General features: G+C 36.1%; 2 protein-coding genes and 1 non-coding gene across 4 annotated transcripts in view; 2 read left to right on the top strand and 1 right to left on the bottom strand.

Moving 5' to 3' along the window:
* Positions 1 to 23,270, top strand: part of LOC135080871 (RNA helicase aquarius) — a 57,405-nt gene that overhangs the window by 17,109 nt on the left and 17,026 nt on the right. The window contains exons 7-17 of the mRNA XM_063975599.1: positions 12,324 to 12,437; positions 12,707 to 12,810; positions 13,338 to 13,449; positions 13,939 to 14,152; positions 14,699 to 14,747; positions 14,938 to 15,173; positions 16,031 to 16,248; positions 16,825 to 16,994; positions 18,463 to 18,594; positions 19,056 to 19,190; positions 19,913 to 20,004. Of these exons, the coding sequence (XP_063831669.1) occupies positions 12,324 to 12,437; positions 12,707 to 12,810; positions 13,338 to 13,449; positions 13,939 to 14,152; positions 14,699 to 14,747; positions 14,938 to 15,173; positions 16,031 to 16,248; positions 16,825 to 16,994; positions 18,463 to 18,594; positions 19,056 to 19,190; positions 19,913 to 20,004 (1,576 nt within the window). The remainder of the gene's footprint in view (positions 1 to 12,323; positions 12,438 to 12,706; positions 12,811 to 13,337; positions 13,450 to 13,938; positions 14,153 to 14,698; positions 14,748 to 14,937; positions 15,174 to 16,030; positions 16,249 to 16,824; positions 16,995 to 18,462; positions 18,595 to 19,055; positions 19,191 to 19,912; positions 20,005 to 23,270) is intronic.
* On the bottom strand, positions 440 to 10,507 carry LOC135080627 (probable G-protein coupled receptor Mth-like 3). 2 transcript variants are annotated; one of them, XM_063975313.1, is made up of 9 exons: positions 10,311 to 10,507; positions 3,787 to 4,025; positions 2,971 to 3,156; positions 2,691 to 2,806; positions 2,397 to 2,475; positions 1,832 to 2,140; positions 1,591 to 1,683; positions 1,304 to 1,496; positions 440 to 970 (listed from the first exon to the last, which is right to left on the bottom strand). In XM_063975313.1, the coding sequence occupies exons 1-9, from the start codon at positions 10,314 to 10,316 to the stop codon at positions 962 to 964; spliced, it is 1,230 nt and encodes a 409-aa protein (XP_063831383.1). In that variant the 5' UTR covers positions 10,317 to 10,507; the 3' UTR covers positions 440 to 961. The 2 variants fall into 2 exon arrangements, with proteins under 2 accessions (XP_063831383.1, XP_063831382.1); XM_063975312.1 differs by having other exon boundaries at positions 440 to 1,496; positions 10,311 to 10,506.
* Trnad-guc (transfer RNA aspartic acid (anticodon GUC)) lies at positions 12,041 to 12,112 on the top strand. Its single transcript has one exon. It is a non-coding gene; the product is annotated as a tRNA-Asp (tRNA).

Here is a 23,270-nt window from a genome sequence, read left to right as displayed (position 1 = left end):
TGACATTTTTATTTTTATAACGTGCGAAGGACAATTTAATCAAAAGCAGTTAACTTTATTTTAATAGATAAAATCGATTTTAATTGATAAAAAGATTAGAGGATATTCGGAGCTTCTAGTTAGTTAGGGTTACTACAATAACGACTTGAGTTTTTTAAAGATCTAAAATAATTTCATTCTACAAATCGAGTCAAAGTTGCCTATTTCAGAAACTGGAGGGAAGTTTAGATGTTTCACTGTTTCAGAACCTTGGACCTACATGTTTTTAACATTAGAATGCAGTTCACCCAGACTCGTCACAGAAATTAAAATTCATCATTTCAATTTCTGCCCGGCTAGGAATCGAACCCGGGACCTCTCGGCATAGTAGTCCGTTCTGAACCACTACACCAAACGGCCGACAATTAATTTAAATAAATCTGTGTAAAAATAAAATAACTTTTAAATTGAAACAAAAAATATATATTTATTTCATATTTCTCATGCATTTGGCGTAACATTGGTTTTTAATAGGAACAAAATAATTTATTAAAAAACATATTACATAGATTTTTAACTTAGTATTTACATTGGTAAATGCTAATTTATATACTAAGTAGTTGAATTAAGTAATTAAAATTAAATTTTATTATACTTATTATGACATTACGAGAATTGAGTTTCTTATTCCTCTAAATGTTTGTTATATTTCAATAACAAAAAGTACCTATAAATAAAATAAATTGCATTTCAATCATACTTACTCTTCATACCACAAATAATGTAATTAATATGGCACAAATCTTGAATACAAAACTGCACTATCAGTATCATGCATGACCTATCCACAGTGTTACAACAAAACGATCAGAATGCTTTATCAATTTTTAAATTACCTACATGTAAATCATGACCTAAGTAATAAACAACTCCCGATAGCTAACAATAATATAAGTAGATATGAAATCCAATTCTTCGAGATTCATATTGCCTGCAAATAATTAAAAATATAAAATTACTTCTAGAATACAATTACAGTACCAGACTTGGTTCAATTTCATGCAATCAAATCAATTCATTAAATGAGAAGCGTTTAGTAGAGTGCACTGGAGCGTTACAGTTCGTAACTTATAAAAGATCATTACAATTCACACATCCCTTTTGCTCAACCGAATTCGCTGTTCAAAGGTTCGTTCGTTACACACTAATGACATTGGGCAAATCACCCGATAATTTAACAGCAAAGAAAGAACATTCTTTTGGCGCGACCGGTGTGCGTTCACCTCATCTTATCACTAGGTCTTTATATCTAGTTTAGCCTAACCTCCACAGTCTCGTCCCCTAATATGTGCTGATCATCTTCATCATCGTGAGGACTCAGTTTCTCTGCGAGGGGACGAGTGATAAACACACAGAAGTTCTCGCTGGCCAAACCGCGGATCGCGCGTCTCCTGAACAGCACCAGGAGAAGGAATATGATCACGCCTTGTAGACAGTTGAAGGTGTCCATTATTTTCCTGGAAGAAAGAAGAAATAAATTGTTAAATTCGATGATTCATTATGACCAGAGAAGGTATGTCATGGAACGACCGGTAAAAGGATGATGCTTACCAAATGATATGCGCCTCTCCGTGAGCGAAACTTGCGATCTCAAATATCCAGGAAATGCCCATGACCAGGAACAGTTTCAGAGACAACAAAAACCTGTAAGTGAAATACAAATGAGTTATAATATATTTAAGTACAAATACTAAGCTTTGATTAATTGGAGAAAATTTAAATACCATTCAACAAAAAAGATCGCAATATTCGGAACAACAAGATACTTCTAATAAAATATTTAGTGCCCTACCTGTGCCTCAGGTTGTTAAGCTTATTCACTTCGTATTTCTTCGTCTGTTGCCATAAATTGTATGAGGACAATCCAAAAAGAACGACATTGCTGGTGACCAGGATAGCAATAGGTCCGTAGAAAAAGATCCAGGTCTCCGTGCGTCCATTGAACCAGCAGTTGCCATCGCCGAAGCCAGGCTTCCAGTGGTTTCCTTCCGAGAAGTTTGTGATGAGGGCCACGATGAGGAACAGCATGGTAAAGCCCCAAGCGTAGCAGCTGTACGAGAAGAACTGCTTCTTTTCCGTCTTTTGCAAATATGCTGCATCTCTGTAACAAAATCTTAGTTAGAAAGGGCATTTTCAAAGAGCATACATATTGCAAAAGATCATGTAACCACAATCTGTAAGCACTGACTCGTTCACAATTAATTCTGCTCTTCATCTTGTGAACAAGTTTTTACTTTTGAGTTAATTTTTCGCATGATACTCTTAAAATTTCTACCTATGGAATAGCATGCCTGCCTAAACTGCCTATATGCCCTAATTAGTAACAGATTTTTTGTTAAATATATTATTTTTCTTACATGACAGTCCGGTAGGTGTTTATACAAATAACGTTCATCCAGAAAAATGTAGCAATCATCCAGGCATAAACCAGGAATCCTGAAACAAAATTATAATATTATTATTGGCCACAGATTTTATAGATTTCGATCGTTGGAAAAATGCGTAAGTGACCAAAGCACTAACGAAATTACGTAAGGTAATAATATCTTTATATGAAAAGTATCAAAATATGTAGATGGCTTCTGCAATTTTTCAGGCGTCAAAAGTTCGTATTCTTATTATTAGTCTGTATTATAAATATGAAGCCATACCTGTTACTGTGCATATTTCGTTTCTGAATCCAGGATTAAGTTGAAGCATCCCGAGAGATAAGAATCCTAGCGCCATACTGATGCATGTGCATAAATAGCACATTCCTTGGAGATCCCTGAAAATCAAAATAAAAGTTAATTATCCCTTTAAGCCCAATTGAGACACAATATAAATCAATTGTTACGCGATGTTATTCGACCGCTTGGGGTCAACGTTTTACGTATTTTTGAGATGTTTTGTTACAAATTACTGATTAGGTAATAGGTATGTAACACTAACCTCATTTGCGGAAGGTAGCTGTAAACCGCAATGGTCGCCACCAGAAAGAATACAGATACCAATGTAAGAATGCCGCTGGTCTCCAAGTTATTGGTCCACGTATCCTTCTGGAAGCACGCCAAAGCTACCGGCATCATCCCCAATTCTGGCCTGCTTGCGTTTCTTATCATATAACTTGTGCAGTATCTGAAAAAGACAAATCATACTTTTAATTTTAATAAATCGAAATGTCACTGACTCACTCATCACGAAATCTCCGAAACCTACAAACTTGGGCAGGTACGTTCCTAGGGTGTAGACATCCGCTAAGAACGGATTTTACGCAACTCCACCCCTAAGGGGGTAAAACGGGATCTACGCGTACGAAGTCGCGGGCGGCCGCTAGAAAATTATGGCTTTATGTAGACACGAGGGTGCTTACGGGGGTTTCATTCTAAAACAATTATAATAAGAGAAGAGGAGGTAATTTAAAGGACTAAAGTCTGGGCTGAAAGGAAAAATTGCGTATACCTACCTATGTAGTATTTAAGATACCCAACAAACTGAATATTAATAGTATTTTTTCAGCCGAAAATTCATTAACTATTTTTTCTCCCTCCATAATACATAACATAATTACTGTTTCCGTCGTGCCAGAGTGATTTACAGTGCTAAGTTTACTCGTTTTACAATTATAATTAATTAAATATGATGCATTAATTATTATGTATAAAAACAACATCAATGTTAAATGCTATTTAAAATTGCGAGAAACATCGTGAATTGTTGAATAATAGTAAAGTTTAATTGCTTTTAGTATAACCTAGTATAACTTACTGTGTAGGATCTTCCACAATAACGAACTCTGGTGCATCCATAGTAGTCACTTTGTCTCCATGCAGCACTATGTCCCGCAGCAGAAGTTTTCCTTCAGGACAGTCCAAGTTGGGTAGTGACGTCATGTTGAAGCGGCCACAGCGACGGGTAAGTCGGTCCAGGTTCATGCCATCGGGACAGCAAGGATTTGCTGCCAGCGCAAGTCCGCAGCCAAGTAGTACGAGACATAGGACTTCTTGCTGAAACAGAAAAGATTTGACTGTTAATTTCGTTGTCAAATAGGTACTCTGTTAATTAATAAATTATTATTCTATATTTTTCGGCGAACTTCGTATTGCCTATACTCATCAGAAATAATGTAGAATTTTTAAAATCGATCTAGTAGTTTCGGAGCCTATTCAATACAAAAATATAAAAAAAAACAAATCTTTCTTCTTTACATTATTAGTATTTCAGTTTCTTTAATTCTTAGATTTGGAACATAGACAAACTGAATTTTTTTATTGGTTTATGTGCGGTTGGAATTTGATACCAGAGTAAAAGAGTGTATGGGCTAAGTATCGAGCGAGCCTATTAAGTATACCAAAATAGAACACTATGATTAATGATCAAAATCGAAAGCAAACGTACCATGAACTGATATTACAAGTACCCGCCCTGATATCTCGAGAATTTTTCAAGTGGATAATGAAATAAGTATTTCAAGAAATATTTGAACAAGTGGATAGTAACACGGGTAAATTTTGACATTCATATTTAAATTAATTTTTGCAAACACTTCTTCCGACGACACGTGCAACGTGACAATGCGTTATCCATATGGCGAACAGACTCATTTTTATCAATAAAACGAACTAGTATATTTTGTTTTATATCAACTATTTGTTTGCAGCTTCACATACCTACCTAGGTACGAATGAAGTAAACTGTTTCACGTTTATTACAATTAAACCGGTTAGCCTTTGCATTCAACATTATCCTTGTACATAAGGGGAATGAATCTACACCTAAGCGAGAACCAAACCCAATCGTTTGAAAAACATGTTTTTGTGATAGACCTGTACAAAAAGTAGCTTAACTAACATGCCCAAAACCGCCACAGGTATTGTTGTCGGACCATCAGATTATGCGGCTGTCTAAATTAAACAAAGGCCGGCTTCTGAATTGAGATTCTTAGTTTGCGCGTGCTCATTCTCTACTTACTTAATTTAATATGAAAAGTTCACACTTGAGTATAGATTGAGCATGCTTAAGCTAAATGTCTAAAACTTAGACCCATAATGTAACAATTGCATAATTACATCAGTTCAAAAAGTTAATTTTAGCGGCACAAACTGATTGCGCGTTGCACTAAAATTCATAACATTCTCATTTCGACGCGATATGATGCGTTTGTTGAACTCCTACGTCCTGTGTCTATAGGGTCGAATGATTTATCATAGTATATTGACTTCGAAACTTGTTTATTTAACTATTATGATTACGAAATAATCGTTCTGGCGAGTTTGCAATTAGTCGCGTTTTTTGTGAGATGAGGTTTTATTTAATTGAAGTCAACTTTTTATTCAAAGAAGATTTTCCGAATGAATGAGAATCATGGGGTTTCCCTAAGCTACACATATTTGCATTTCGCGATCAATAGGCAAACAGTTCTCGGAACTGTACAAGTCTTGGGCAGATAAATGCAACGTAAATCGTTAATCAAATCGATATACTGCCTAATGGATCGATTATAATTCAGTGTCACATCTTCGTGCCTCGAAATATAGGTCAGATAACAATCAAATGGCTAACGATATGTAAAGGGGCTAATTTTGTTAGTCTCGAGGCCTAGGTCAAAGTTACGAGGTTGGGTCAAAAGGATTCATTTATCAGGCTGGGGTTAGGTAGGTACTTTGTTATTGATTATATTACAATAATATGTAATTTATTGATTACTTATTTATTTATTTATATTTTATTACTAAGTGTATGTTCATGTAAAATTATGTAATACTGAGTGTACCTATGTAAATGTTTCGTTCTGTTTATATACAGACTCAAATTTTTTATCACTTGAAAAGCACGTTTTTAAAACAGCTGTATTTTATCATAACTTAAATACTTTTATGGTTACAAAAAATCTTTTGTTGATCTTTTAACTAAGAATTTTTATACCAACTACAACCAAAGTGCATTAGTTATCTTTTCTCGTTCAAGTTGTTATGTTCTTATCTCTTGGCTCGGTACCTATTATGTAGACATAATAATAATTCAGTGTGAGCTAAATCTCAACTAATATTATGAAAGAAAGAATTGATAAAATAAATGTGGTGTAAGTTAGTGCAAGATCACATATTTTTGTACTAAAATCTCATTAACCTGTTATAAAACTTCGGCAGTTAGGTATAACTACTTTTTTGATAGATTTCTTATGGAATTAGTTCATGGAATATTCGAACCTGTATACTGGACAGGCCCGTTTCGCGGCGCGCGGCAAACGCACAAATAACTGTTATTTGCTATATTTAGTTGGCTCTTCCGAAGTGGCCTTTATTTTTTCGTTTTCTGTGTGCGGATTTAATTTGCGTCTTTCACAAAGTCTAAAGATATCACTGACTTGAATAATAACTTGTTTACCGGCTGCTCTTTGGATACTGCCTCAATTCAACGGGCTTACTTCAAATCAGTCCAGTAGTTTCGGAGCCTCTTCCCTTCAAACAAACAATTTCTCTTTTTAATGGACTTTCCATTTATTGATAGTTTAAAAATGCTGACTATTAAAATTTGTGATTTCATATCAATAGTTCGTGCGCGCTTTTGTGCCACTGCCGACCTAATTGACACACTTTTAGAAAAGTCGCCGGATATAAAATCAGTAGGTAGGCAGTTCTGTGTGGGACTATAGTTTGCATCTATTGCGTATTCTACTAATATAATGTTGCAACAAGCTTTATTCAAAGATAAAACGTGGGTTGCCGTGTTTTACTGTGGACCTGTCAAAAAGGATTATTCCACTTTGTTCCCCTGGGTGAAGAAAGTTGAATTTTTAGTGTCCTCATTTCTCCTTGGAACCATTTCATGGCAACCAGGTGATATCACCCAGGTGAATTAATTCGACTAAAGCGGTCGCCTTTGTTTACCTAGGAATTAATTCACCCAGATCTTCGCATCTGTTTACCTGAGTGAATTAATTCCTAGGTGAACAAATGCGACCGCTTAAAATCGAGATGGGTGAAATGGTTCCGAGGTGAAATGAGGACACTAAAAAATCCAGTTTATTCACCCTGGTGATATCACCTAGGTGAACAAAGTGGAATAATCTGTCAAAAAGGGACCACAGCTTGTTTGTTTTGCACACAAGTCCACACGCGCCGTGTTGTGCGTAAAGCGATTCTATGAATTCCCAAACATGCGTGTTTGTCTCGAAATGTGACTAATACTAATATGATAATCTTTGTTTTCTTTTTGTCAGTTGTTAATTAACTAGCCTAATTATTATGCGACAGTGACTTCAACTGATACCTACTCGACTTTTGTAGATTTAAATAATTTTATTTGTGAAGAAACTTATTTACCAAGACTGGTGTAATCTAGTGATGGATATTTATATACGTATCCTCTGTTTTTCAACTGTAACTAAATATAATAATGATGTGAAAGTAAATATTATTATAGCGCTGTCATTTGCTTCGTCTATCGTCTATTTCCTTTCGTTTCATATTATGATAAGTACCTGTTTTTTTTTACGAAAAAATGGGTATATTTTATTTGATGTTCACTGCTTGCACAAATAATGGGGAGATGATAACACTTATCAGGGAGCTACTATGACACTGACAAGTGATAATGTGCGTTTCGTAGATCCCTCCTCAAAATAACCTACTTTCTCTTGATTTTTAAAAAATAATTGACTAGGTATATCCAGTTCGTATATTACAGAAGCGATTCGTTTGATGCATTATTTATTGCTCAAATGTAGACCAAACCTACATAACTCCTAAGTGAATGAAAATGAAAATATTTATTGCCAGATCAAAACAAATTAGTTAGTACAAAACAAAAGACAGACAAAAAAAGAAAAAAAAAGTGGTGTATAAGTTTTAGTCATAAAAGACCGCCTAGTAGCAGCTTGGCTATCTTAATGTTTATAATATTGCGCAATTAATTTGACTATCTTAAGTTATTATTACATACACATTACACATAGGCTGGGTTGCACCGTCTTACTTTAACTTTAACAAACGCCAAAAGACTGCCAAACCTGTTATGGTTATAGTTAGGGTTAAAGTAAAGTGGTGCAACTCAGCCTTAATAATTCTCTCGGTCGTTACTCGTAATGTAACGCTTGATAAGCCACACTCTCGCTTTAGCATGGTCCGCACAAATCATCTAAGGGACAAAAAATACACTTTCATATATCACTATATGTATACATAAATAGGCATCATTATACATATACATAAGTAGGCATGTCCACAGATCGGTCACGCGATATTACATGTGAATCAGTGAAAATATGTATTGGCCACTTATGATATGTGATGAGTGGTTCGTAAGAAGCATATACGTAATTGAATATGTAATAAATAACGTGATAAAAAGTCCACAATGTAAGTAAATATTACGGAAATTACGATGAAATTATGAAAATATGATTTGCATTATGTTTTGAAATACAAAGATGTTCCTTTAGGATAATCTAATTTGCTAGACCCTAGTAGACCATAAGCTCTAGCCTACATTCGAACCATTAAACGCCCAATATCCAATTTACAATTATTAAGCATTCCAAATTAACATTCCTAAAATAACTTCAAATGCTTTTATCATGATAATATGTCGAGTTGTAATTATAACGTTTAGCAGTTCAAACAAATACACCCACAAGTGTTATCTCTGAAATATGATAATTTAGCCTAGTAATTAATCAAGTGTAATGTGTTAATTATGACCAATACAATTAGTTATGTTTTTATTCGCGGTTCTTGTTTTTGAGTTTTGATGATTAATTTAAATGTGCGTAACTGCTTATCGTGTGTTGGTGATAACGATGACCACAAGATGTTCCCAAAACACTAGCGTTTGTGCAAACTTCAATAATAACATATTTGTTACTTGCGCCCCGCCCGACTTCACACGGGTAGCTCTACTACTATTATAGGTAATTTAGTAAAAAAACATATCAATTAAAACAAAATGAAAATATGCCTATGTTCATCACAAAAAAAATGGATTCTAATGGTAAAACAATTTTTCAAATTGGTCCAGTAGTTTTGGAGCTTTTTCTATAACAAACACAAAAATACACATGTTTCCTTTTTATAAGGAAGGCTAATCTAGCGCTAGGTATACCTAGCATATATGTAATATAAACTTCTTTCATTCATTTACCTACCTTACGATACTGACTAACATTGACCATTTGCATTTTACATGCCCATAAACCTAGCTTTTATGGTTTTCTTTAGTTCTCTAAGTTTTATCATCGCATTTACAAAGTTAAAATCTAGTGGTGCTGAAATAGATAATTTTGTCTACATTTTTCAACATAATAATATACCCACGCAGGTTTTTATCTGTTTTTTTCTGTATTTTACTTCCGGACATGACATATTTCCGATTATAATAACACAACAATGTAGGTATGTAGATAAAATATTTTAATCAATGGCAAAATATTAATTTGAATTGAGCACCATAGTTTTGTTCATTTATTTAACAACTGAAAAAGACAACAAGACGACTTTTGAAGACGCCCTTTAAATATTTTCTATTGAGAGACCAGTTTGACTAAATAACGAAATATCGTTAACCTAAACCTACAATCATCGTTATTAGGTCTAAAAATTTCTAAAAAAACCTTTCTCTACCATAGGAGAAATTATGTGCTTTTTATATTCTGCAAGATACACCTGCCTTACTATAAAAATAAAACCAATCCAGTCATTAAATTATTTGTCAACGCGGTCATTGCACTGCATTGCTCTGTTTGGCCTTTGTTTTGGCATTGATATTATTTTTCAGGTCATTTCCCCGAACTGAAACTTGTTTTTTGCGTAAAATTAGATTAATTTAACTTCTTACCCTGAGTTGCAACTTGCACCATCTTACATTAACTATAACAAACGTCAAAATTTGTCAAATTTCATAGAAAAACACCGGAGTTACAGTTACGGTTAAAGTTAAGGTGATGAAACTCATCCTTAGCTTTAAATCTTACCCGCACATAAAAACTCATTTTGGAATATGGGGGTAGATGGTCTGGGTAAATTTTCATCAGGGTCTTAATTAATTTTATTGCACTAAATCATATCCGCCTTAATTAAACTGGGTTAAATATTAAAGTAATGTTAAGATTATGAAGCTAAAATATTTATTTTTTTAAATCTATCTGATAGATTATAATAAGTATTTATAAGTGTTACTGCTGGCGCTAAAACTATTTATGTTTATATGGGCAACCCTAGTTAAAAACAAAAGAAGTCTAATTAGGGCGCCGTTCCCTAATAGGCTTGTGTAATTAAGCATTTTTATAAACTTACCTTCATTTTTCTGAAAAAACACTAAATCAACCTCCAATTTATAAACTTCCAGGCGCAAATTAAGGCTGTATATCCACAGAATATAATCAAATTAATTAATTATTTATCACTCCATTAGTATTATCAACACGGTAGGAATTTACGAGGATGCGCGTGTCCCCTGTGTCGGTTCGGACAATACAAACTGACTCGCGCGCACCGAACGTGGGGGGATCTACGCATAGTCCGGGAGCCGGTTGCACGGTGAAACTTGTCATAATGTAGACGCGCTCAATTCGCGGAGAAATGTTCATTATTTGGCTGCATAAATCAAAAAAACAGCAGATGCGTGGGAAATGGGAATGCATAAATTTTACCAAACGATTATATCTATTGATTGTAAGTCGGTTGACATATCTTATTGTTTGTGCCCGATTCAAATTATTTGTTGTGCTAACAAATCTACTGTCTTGTGTGTGGTGCGGAAAACAACATAAAAAGTTTATAGAGTTTGCATATCCAAAAGAAAAACTGTTAGTTAGTACTCGAAATGGATAAATAAATGTACAAAAGTAAACCACACCAAACATAGTATGCAAATAAACAATTTGAATTTAGCTTACATAAAAAAAAAATTTAGTCCTTAGGCTAAGTATAGAAACGATACACGTTGTTCTCTTTTTACAAATAGTTAACTGTTCACTTTAAATAAATACATACTTATTATGTTAACGCATATTTATCTACCTTGGCTCTTAAACTAATTGATTTTACTTATTATGCTGGAATGGCAGGTAATGCGTGCAGCGTGAATATGTACCACCTACCTCCGCTTGCGCTATGCATATTTAATTTTTTTAAATATTCCTATTTTAATAGAACGCAAGAAAGACACAGTTATTTATGACAGTATATCAAGCTTTAACTTGTTTCTTTGTTAAATTATGTAACTTTAATAAAACTACAGAAAACACTAAAATCTGCTATGAAATTACGTGTAAAATATAAATAAGCACAAGCATGAGTAATTAAAGTATTTAGTTACGTTCTTTATAACATACCTTAAAAATATATTTACTCTGATAAATCTGGTAAATATCGTCGTTGACGTCATTTTATCTGGCTAAGTAGTTTACATAAAACTCATGCATGACTAAGTATGGAGATACCGATTTTTTTACGTTTATTGTAAATGGTCAAAAAGTAATTTCACCTAATAAAACATTAAAATAAAATAAAACAAGTCTTTATTAGTTACATTTTAATTTTTTTATGAAATAAAAATAATTCAAATTAATCTATGTTAAACAATTGACCTACATTTTAACGTAAAATGTAATTAACTGTGTTAAAAGCTTTTTTTACTTTCTCCAGTGTTAAATTGGTTAAATCAAGCTTTTTTCGCTTTGAATTGTGAACTGTAGTGTATTATAATGTAACCGTACACCGCTAGATGGTGTTAATGCAACGATTATTCTATTTGGTTCGTTTCTTGCGAGAACCAAACTTTACTAGCCGTTCAGTCAGACAAACCAGTCACAGATGGCAGCACTGTAGAGTTAGATAAAAATATATTAAAATACATACAATGAAATGAAAATAATAAAACAACACAATACATAGTTAGAACATTGAAAAAAAGTTTCTAATGGTCTTCAAGTCTTCAATCCTTTAAGACCACATCGTGATTGAAGATTTAACTTTATACATTGTAGTAACAAAAATCCCGTAATTTCGCCGTCGCTAGCAAGTCTTCGGTAGTATAGTGGTCAGTATCCCCGCCTGTCACGCGGGAGACCGGGGTTCGATTCCCCGCCGGAGAGAATTTTTTGAATTTTGGTTTTAATTTTAATATTACTTATCATTTTGATAAGTCCATTGTTTTTATATATTTTTTTATAGATTGAATTTAGTGACTTTTTTATCTGCTAACCGCGGTGCGGCTTCGTAACGTATAGGTACATATAGAATTTACATTTTATTTTGTTCTTAAAGCTTGTTTTTTTTAAATTTAACAATGATGTCTTGTTTCAGCTTCTTCAAATGCTGAAGTTCTACGCTCGATTTGAAATTTCGGATGAGACGGGCGATCCCATGTCTGACCGTGATATGAAGCTGCAGCACTACTCACGGATCACGTCGCTTCAGGTGAGTAAAGAAAGAAAAAAAGAAAGAAAGAAAAGTATTTATTTGATGCAAGTATTTAAAGCATTACAAATAAAATAAGTAACAACATAAAGTAGTATTTAAAGTAGTGTTTAGTAACAACAGTAGTAACAGTAGCATTATCATCATCATCATTTCAGCCACAGGACGTCCAATGCTGAACACAAACCTCCCCCAATGATTTCCACAGCCCGGTTGTCAGCGGCCTGCATCCAGCGGAATAATAACCTTGGTATTTTATTTATTCCCAGAAAGCTGCATTCGCGAAGTTTCCAGACTTGCGACTATTTGCTCTGGCCAATGTCGCTAGCGTCGATACCAGGGAGTCCTTACAAAAGCATTTTGGGAATCTTAGGTATGTTGTCCAGTTCATTCACCGAGAAAGTCAGGCCTGTTTGTTATGATTAGTTTAATTATTTAAATTCATCTTAATTATTTGGCTTGAACACGTATTAGTCGTTCGGGTCCGGCAGAAAAAAATAGTATGATGTACCACCATTCCCGCTCATCCCATAGAGAATTAGTTGAGAATTCCAACGATTAGCTTATTCCGTTTACTTGAGTTCCTAATATCGTTTAACGCAGCCTTTTCCAAAGTGGGCGATAAGGCCTCCTTGTAGGTTCTGCAGGCCTAAAGAGGGCGGTAAGAGACCCAAAAAAATAATTTATTCTCAAAGTGGGCAGTAGAAAAACTAACTTTGGGAACCCCTGGTTTAGCGCGTCATTTGGTCTTCTAACATACGATGATGACCTTATTTAGATAATCTCCTTAATATACTTGAAGAACTTAATAGCTTGTATGTCATTCACAAATGAAATCGTCATTTATATCTCATAAATTAACCTAAAAACCCTTATATTGTATTGAACCATATTTTGCAGTGAAAAAGCACTACGTGCCATCGCCACATACCTGAATCTGGTGCCCGCAGAAGGCAAGGAGGCGGAGGCGGCGTGGCATCGCCTAGACAAGGATTTCCTTAAGGAATTACTGGTAACACAAAAATTACTTTTACTAAGAAAAAGTGATTAATTGTTGTATAAAGACAATGAAGCATCTCTGATTTATCACAACTTACACAGTCACAGCTGACTCATCTTGATAAAATCAAGCCTTAGAAATTGCCGTTTTTTAAGTTCATTTTTCAGAAAGTTGAGTAACTCGTTTTTCAGGAATGACAAATTACGAAATACTAATAATACCGTGGAATTATACATTGATGAATATTGAAGAGAAACTGGCAATACATAGACCTTATATTTTTATATAAATGATTATTATTTTTATTTGTGCATAACTTGCGAGTTATTTGTAATTCCATGCACACTAAGGCAGAATTGCACGACCTTACTTTAACCTTCACCTTACTTTAACAGTAATTATAACCATAACCGGTGTTTTTGTATGGATTTTGGCAGAATTTGACGTTTCATAAAGTTAAAGTAAGATAGTGCAACCCCTAATTGTACAAATATTGTGTAGATATCGCGCCACGAGCGTCGTATATCCCAACTGGAGGAGCTGAACTCTATGCCCTTGTATCCCACGGAGGACGTGATATGGGACGAGAACGTGGTTCCTACAGAGATATACAGCGGCGAGAACTGCCTCGCGCTGCCGAAATTGAACCTGCAGTTCTTGACGCTGCACGACTATCTGCTGAGGAACTTCAACCTGTTCCGATTGGAGAGCACATGTAAGTACAGTAAAGTCAGTTTTTTTTTCCAAAATAGCAGCTTCGTTCGTTTCAGCAAATGTCGTCCACTGCTTGGACAAAAACCTCCCCCAAAGATTTCGCCTGGTAACGACCGGTCTTGCGCTGCCCGCATCCAGGTACTCCCGCGACCTTTACCAGATCATCGGTCCACCTAGTACGGGGCCTGCCCACAGTACGTCTTCCGGTCCGTGGCCGCCACTCGAGAATAGTTCTACGATCTATAGGCCCCGCCAACTACCAACTACCAATTTTAGCAATTCTGCGGGCTATGTCGGCCATTTTAGTTTTCCTGCGGAAAATAGCCTTAAAGTAAAATATAATTAAAAGAACCCTAAAAATACAAACGGGAAATAATAAGGAATAATTGAATATAAACTTAATATGGTCATAATGTAATTAATAATTCGATTTGGCATAAACCATGATGATCCCTAAAATCCTGGATATAATATTAATTCATATAAGTATTTTTATTGCAAAATCGCTCAACTACTATGTCGACTAATATTAATTTTGTTCTTTCAGACGAAATTCGCCAAGACATAGAAGATGCTGTCTACAGATTAGCTCCATGGTAAGGATGAATATCTACTTCCTTATTATCCTATCAAAACTCATTGAAACTCAGGCTCAAATTCAAGCCTTTGTTGTGTTTTATAAAGGTTGTTAACACTGCTATTACAGGTTTAAATATGTAATTGAGATTTACTTGAATTAAGATCATCTTTTAAACTTAAATTATAAAATTAAATTACCCTTTACAGGCGTTCTGAAGATGGGAGCGTATACTTCGGTGGCTGGGCCCGGATGGCCCACCCTGTCAAGAGTTTCGCAGTGGTGGAAGTGGCCAAGCCGAACATAGGGGAAAAGGCACCTTCGCGCGTGAGAGCTGATGTATCCGTCACTTTAAGCGTCAGGAACGAAATCAAGCACGAGTGGGAAAGCCTCAGAAAACACGACGTATGCTTCCTGATCACAGTCAGACCCAGTCAGGGGATAGGTATGTTTTTTTATTTATTTTTTAATAACCCGTGGCGGCGGCGCATGTATGTGTTTACGGCAGCCAGTCATCACTTGCTCAAACAGAGCGAGCCACAGTCTGGGGCGAAAATAAGTATGTTTTTTATTAATCACCAGTTAAAAGTTTTTGGCCTGCATCTCAACTGATAGAAAGTCATTGAAAACCACAGAGGATCTGTCTATCTTATCTCCAGCTACCGCGCAATACAACAATGCTGTTTATGTTATTTTTATGACGACAGACTTAGATATGATGGTTGTGGTTAGCGACTCAACCAAACCGGTCAGATTTTTGCCCATCCCCACTGTGAATCGAACCCAGTCTGAGACTGTTTTATCCCAATACCACAGAGGCGGTTAATTTAATCAACTAATCAATATTCCGGTATCAACTCGCAAGGGTGATTAGAAGTCTAAACCATTCCATGATTTGTGTTGTGACCACTTTATTAACGTTTCAAGTATTGAATTATGGCATAACCAACGTTTCTTATACGGACGGTGTCGTCTAGCGGACAATTATTTACAGCCTAATAAATTCCGTAAAGCCTCGAAACCCATACTGATGACAAATGTACTAACCACTAAAGAAATATGGCTTTGGAAAAATTCAATGATAGAATGATTCAATGAAGTACAGTTAGCGAAAGTATTAAGCTCTACATATTAAACTACACTATTTTGTTTCAAATTATCACTATTACTGTGCTATTACTAATTACATAATACCAATGATAATGTCCGTCGTGTTTATAAAGATAACCTGTTATTTCTAAGAGTGGTAAATACTGCTTTTATACGTGTAATATAATACAAAAGAAAACTTTATCTTGACAGGCACCAAATACGACTACAGAAAGAGCATGGTGGACCAAGCTGGCATAGTGTACGTGAGGGGATGCGAGGTCGAGGGTATGCTGGACGCTTCTGGGAGGGTCATAGAGGAGGGCCCTGAACCGAAACCGGAGTTGGAAGGAGACACCAGAACGTTCCGGTTACTCCTAGACCCCAATCAGTATAGGCTGGATTTGGACAGAGCCAGCAAAGGCAATGAGGTTTGTAGAAAAGTAATATCTAAATAACTTGACTTAAAATTCAATGTGCCCTAGAAAGGGCAGAGGGCGTCCACAACAGTCCTCCATCGCGTTCAGTCTTGAGCTTTGCGGTTGATTTCTCTCCATGTCTTGCTGATTTTCTTCGCCTCGTCTGCTACAGTGCGCCGCTAAGTTTCTTTGGCTCACAATTATCTTAAGTATAGAAAAACCCTGTTTAACTTGGTTGAGAACGACTATCGATTTCATTTTTTTATGTTTTCGGAAAGGGAGATTCTTATAAAAAGGAATGTTAAGAAAATTGTGAATTCCTAGCGAAAATTTTAAACTTAATGTTTGCTATCATTTCTACTGTACATACTTCTTCTCCTTTTCTATTCTTTAATCGGCGAATTAGTATTGTCAAAATGACCTTACTTATACACCCACGAAGTTTGTCTAACCTACCAAACTCCCTGTATGAGATAATAATGAATTAAATCTGATTGGTTATTCGAAAGACATCCCGCTCCACTTCGACTTGGTGGAAAAAAACTAGGCCTTACTGGCTGAAGAAATATTTACATTTTATTTCTACAGGACGTGTACGAAACGTTCAACATTGTGATGAGGCGTAAACCAAAGGAGAACAACTTCAAGGCAGTGCTCGAGACAATCAGAGAGCTCATGAACACTGAATGCGTGGTACCCGAATGGCTACACGATATCGTTTTGGGCTACGGCGACCCGGGCCAAGCGCACTATACCAGGTACGTTCTGTAGGCCTAGGATGCGCGGCACGATAAACTTTTATCGAATTTGCACGATAAGCCCATACATTTGTCGTCTAAAATCGTCGATAAGGTTTTATAGTGGCGTGCATTTCAGCCCGGCAGCATAATAATTTTCCATAAGAGAACACCAGACTCAATGTAGCAATTTTGTATGAAACAAATCAGTATCTAGGGAGTAGACAACACAGCTGTCAATAACATTATAATTCAGAAAGTAGTTAATTATTTACTTGAGTTGGTTTTATACTATTTTTATTTCTATTACACTATTTTTATTTATTATTGATTCATTTGCTAGCGGCACAATAGTAATGGGAGCCCGTTTTAAATACATACGTCAGCGACAAATAGTTCCTGACATTTAAAGTGGACAAAAAGTTGACAACACAACCTTGACGTGTTGCGAACTTTTTGGCTACTTTAAGTGGCATAAATATCAACGGCGAGTACATCACCCACCTTCGATTCGCGGACGATATCGTAGTCATGGCTGAGACCTTGGAGGATCTAGGCACAATGCTCGATGGCCTCAGTAGAGCCTCTCAACAAGTGGGCCTCAGAATGAACATGGACAAGACAAAAATCATGTCTAATGTCCGTGTTGCACCCACTCCTCTGAAGGTTGGAGACTCTACACTCGAAGTTGTCGACAATTATGTATACCTGGGACAAACAGTCCAGTTAGGTAGGTCCAACTTCGAGAAAGAGGTCAATCGTCGAATCCAACTCGGATGGGCAGCGTTCGGGAAGCTTCGCCATATACTCATGTCCGAAATACCGCAGTGTCTCAAGACGAAAGTCTTCGAGCAGTGTGTGTTGCCAGTGTTGACATATGGATCCGAAACGTGGTCGCTTACTATGGGCCTCATAAGAAGGCTCAAGGTCACCCAAAGGGCGATGGAGCGGGCTATGCTCGGAGTTTCCCTGCGTGATCGAATCAGAAATGAGGAGATCCGTAGGAGAACCAAAGTAACCGACATAGCTCGCAGAATTGCTAAAATCAAGTGGCAGTGGGCGGGGCACATAGCTCGTAGAGACGATGGCCGTTGGGGCAGGAAAGTTCTCGAGTGGCGACCACGGGCTGGAAAACGTAGCGTGGGCAGGCCTCCTACTAGGTGGACCGACGATCTGGTAAGGGTCGCGGGAAGAGCCTGGATGCGGGCAGCGCAGGACCGTTCATTGTGGAAAACCTTGGGGGAGGCCTTTGTCCAGCAGTGGACGTCATTTGGCTGAAACGAACGAACGAAGTGTCACGAACTACTTGACGCTGACTGTACAATCTGAAGTGGAATTGTGTAAAACAATCGCATTTGACAGTTCATAACGTACGATTATTCTGTCGAACGCTTTGTTTAACTGACTTTATCGTACGTTATGAACTGTCAAATGATTACAGATGTGCTGATACTATTTAAATGACAATTTCTAAACGTTTATCATGTAGGATGCCGAATGAGATCCCGACCCTGGACTTCAACGACACATTTCTGGACATGGAGCATCTCCGCAACAGTTTCCCAGGCTACGAGATCAAAGTTCAGACTGATGACCCGCGGAAATTAGTCAGGCCCTTCAGGTCAGTTTACCTTTAGTGATAGATAGATAGAGATAGAAAGTGTTTATTTGTCGATATAAAATAAGTTTCTTTGTACAAGTGGCTGTTATTCCAAAAAATAGACAGACAAAGACAATCGAACTGTTAAATAAGGATTTACTTGTGCTAATAAAAAAAAATACGGACCGAATTGAGAAACTTCTCCTTTTTGGAGTCGGTTAAAATATAACTGAAGGACTGAGATACATATTTGGCTAAGAAAATTTTGGCTAGAAACCGGTTCCTAGTACAGTAGGACCATCTTTTTGCATTTCACGTTCATTAAGCTCAGAAATCGGTTGACTATACTGAAGAAATCAGTTTGTCTGTAGTTTTCGTTTTAGTCCTAGTGTAAAAAAAATATTTTTACTTTGAATGTCATCTGGTGGTGCCATAACTGCTGTAAAGAGCTATTAAGAACATTTTATTTTCCTGTGTACCAGGTTGACGTTTGAGAATGTGGTCCGCAAGCAAGAGGCGGGTGACGCGATGGATGACGACGACGAGCGAAAGGTGATCCTCGTTCAACCCCACGTGCAGCCCAAGAGAGGGCCCTACCTCTACAATGAGCCCAAGAAGTAAGTATATATATCAGCATGATGTATAAACGTCAGTCAGGGTGTATTCCTTTATGAGCACTGAGCAGTGCTCGCAGTGCTATAACGCAACACTCCTTAAGTATAGTATACTCAACGGCAGAATGTAACACCCCGTTCTCTCCCCTTAAACGAAAAAGTGAAAAAGCAAGAAAAGCCTTAAGAACTTCCACATCGACAGATCCAGCGCTGCTCGAATCCAGGTGGTTTCCGCGACCTTCACTAATTCGTCGGTCCACGGTCTACCCACTCAATAACTTTTCTGCTCCAACGGCCATAAATTCTACGAGATTTGTATATCACTGCCACTTAAATTAATTCTGCGGGCTATGTCGATCTTGGTTCTCCTTCGGATCTTCTTATTTCTGATTCAATTACGTAGGAAAACTCGCGAGTTTGTTCCATCGCCATTTAGTCGACATTGAGCCTTATGAGGCACATTAATGGTCACATCCCCATTCTGTGGTCATTTGTTTAACTGTGTATTCTTATATACTCATATTTAGGAACAAAACTTATGAGGCCCATAGTGCCCCATATTAAAGGGATCACGTCTCCGTTCTGTGTTCGTGTCTTTGACAGTTTATTCTGAGGGGATCTAGGATGCTTGGAATAGGAAAATAAACCACGAATCGCGCTCAATGGCCCCATCAAGAAACTAAGATTCGATTGCCCTGCAAAACTGTTTATTCTTATGTGTTTAGGAACAACATACTCTTCACACCTACGCAGGTGGAAGCCATCAGATCGGGAATGCAGCCAGGCCTGACGTTGGTGGTCGGCCCTCCGGGAACAGGTAAAATTTTATGCCTAACTTCTGTTGTATTCCTTTTAACCAGACAGCATTAGTAATCTGTGTATTTTATTTTAGACTAGCTTTTGCCCGCGGCTTCACCAGCGTGAAATTTAGTTTGTCACAAATCGTCATAAATTATAGCCTATATGTTATTCTGGGTTATAAAGAATAATACTGTAAAGTTTCATCAAAATCCGTTCAGTTGTTTTTGCGTGAAAGAGTAACAAACATCCATCCAGACATCCAAACTTTCGCATTTATAATATTAGTAGGGTACTTTCGCCCTTGACTGAAAAAAAAGCGGCGGTAGTGCTGCAGTAAACATCGACTCCGTACTAATTTACTGATTTAAATAGTAAAAACGCGTAATTATATTCTACAACTTACTTCATATCATCCGCACGGTCCAATAATCAAGTGATATCGTTTGTGACTCAAAACTCTAATAACTGTGCGATTAAAATGCCCTTCAAAGTGAACAGTGACTGTGGGACGTTTATGTGCGTAAAACTGTGTAAACATTACTAATTCATAATGGAACCATCTTATAAGTGTAAATAACAGTGCTAAAATATTTAATAAACAACAATAAGTGACCACAAAACAAGATAAGACTATTATGTACTAAAGACATTGTTTACTTCATACACCGTCAAGAAGAAACCAATAATAAAAAGTGTCGGTATATTTAACAAACCGGTTAACGACGAACTCAAGAACAATCACCACTCCTTCATTCACTTCTACCAAAAATTCGCCCATGTCAAACAAGCGCTTGGTGGCGCAACGGTACTGATCGCACTCTGCACGCAGCGGGACCGTGGTTCAAATCTCAGTACTTCCAAAATATTTTATTTTAGATATTTTGTCATAAGCCAACTTACACACTATGGCAAGTACTTCAAAACAAATGGCTTCAACTGCCAACCAGAAAACTTCTGCGCAAATGGTTCTTTGTTTTAAGTGTAAATCTAACACTAACAAAAAAGACACAATATTGTGTTCTAAATGTAAAAACCACTATGAGTTTGACTGTTTAGGAATGTCAGAGAAATTATATCGATTAATGGACTCGACAAAAAAACAGAATTGGAAATGTCCTTCGTGTATTAAGCTGCTGAATAAAATAATAACAACAAATCCTTCGGAGCAAAATAATATCACCTATAGAAAAAACAAACAACAAAAAATTGCGAAAAAATCTCCTTTAAAGAACAAATTGATGGATACGTCTTCATCGTTACCAGAAATATCTGAAGAAAATTGCGTGATTCCTGACAACACTAGCACTCCAATAGGAAGCGATTTATCTGAAAATTCCTATTTAATAACGGAAAGACTCTCAAAAAGCGCCGAGCACACTGTGCTTAGTGACAAAATGACAGAGAACGAGCTACGGGAAAAACTAAATGTCCTAACGGCAGAACTAACATCTACACGAATTGAATTGGAAAACACTCTTCTAGAAAATATTGAGCTAAAAAGATCTATGGCAAAGTTAACTAAGGACGTACAAATGCTTAAAAACATTTGTAAAACACCACTCAGAGAAGAAAGCTGCTCTAAGACAAGGCATTCTATTACTTCTTTTGATTTTTTCACACCACCAAGACTAAATAAAATATCAGAAAATTGTGCTAGTGACATAAAAATTGCAACATTTCAAACAAAAATATCTGAATTACAAAAATCTCTTGAAAGGGCCAATCAAGAAATTGAGAGTCTAAAAAATCAGATAAGTGAACTTCAACTTCAAATACTACCCAGACCCAACCATTGTACTGACCAAAAAGATGACCTGAAATTGGAAATAAGAAACGATTTGTGCAATCAAAGATCAACTGACCAGAGTAACAACAGAAAACCACAGATCCTCATATTAGGAGGGGAACAAGTTTGTGGTATAGGTCCGAAAATTGTAAATAGTAGGCGTTGTAGATGGAACGACATTTATGATGTGCGGAGCTATATTAAACCGCATGCTCCTACTTCACAAATATTGAAAAATTATGATCTACTTGAACTTGATAAAAATGACATTATTGTGTTGTCTGTAGGTACTACTGACAAAAACCCGTATAACTTAATGACCGAACTATGTAATGTACTTTATTATTATAAGGATAATAGGATATTTTTATTAAGTGTATACAATAATCCCAATCTAAATGTATCAAAGTTAAATTATGATTTAGAAATGACTGTCAAAAATTATACAAACTGTAAATTCATAAATATTAACTATAACCAATTTCAAGGCACTTCATTACTGGATATCATTTGTACTAAAATAAATATTGAAATTGACTATATGCGGTATGACAATGAATTTATTAAAAACCTATCAAGTGCACGAAGTCGCTACTGCTTAACTAGACAAAATATCACTACTTTTATCGCATCAAAACAAACACCAAATAAAAGGCTAGTTTGTACTAAAATAACAGACTATTTTTCTTGTAAAAACCAAAAAACAAATATTTTAAATGACTTAAACTACAGTGAAAAAAATATAAATACCAGTCCTTTAAAGGAAAATATTATTCCCTCGCGCAAATCTAATTTGGATAATAAGCAGTTTTTTCGATAATATTGATCACAAATTAGTCTTGCTTCATCAGAATATAGCAGGAATACTTGGTAAACGGGATATTTTTCTAGTTGCATTGGACGAATTATCTAGGACGTACAATGAAGTAGACATCATTTGCCTTTCCGAAACTTTTTTAAGATTGGGTAATGAAAGTAACTTGGACCTGTCAAACTATGAGCTTGCTGAATCTTACTCTCGCAAAAATAAAAAACGCGGCGGAGTATGTATCTTATGCAAGCAAGGACTAGATTATAGAAAACTACCTTATATAAAAGAGATGTCCGAAGAAAAATATTTTGAATGTTGTGGAATTGAGATGCCTGAACATAAATGTCTAGTCATATGTATATACAGGGTTCCTGAAAATACAAGAACTATCTTAAACGGTTTCCTTCACAAGTTAGGTAAACTTTTTAGTAAACTTAAAACTAAAATTAAGAAGAAAATCATTATAACAGGAGACTTTAATATTAACACATTAAAAGACACTTCAATTTGTAGGGATTTTTTAGGGTTGCTTCAGAACTATGGTTACATGTCACATATAAAGGAACCTACTAGGCAACTTTCCTGTATTGACTTGATAATCAGCAATATACTTGAAGCTAACAGCAAAGTGCACCATCTTGGACTGTCGGATCACAATACAGCTCAATCGTTGGAAATCCCAATA

The sequence above is a fragment of the Ostrinia nubilalis genome, chromosome 18 (assembly GCF_963855985.1).
Source record: "Ostrinia nubilalis chromosome 18, ilOstNubi1.1, whole genome shotgun sequence".
NCBI classification, from domain to species: Eukaryota; Metazoa; Arthropoda; class Insecta; order Lepidoptera; family Crambidae; genus Ostrinia; species Ostrinia nubilalis.
Note: the sequence above shows the minus strand (reverse complement) of the source record. Positions and strands in the feature narration are given on the sequence as shown.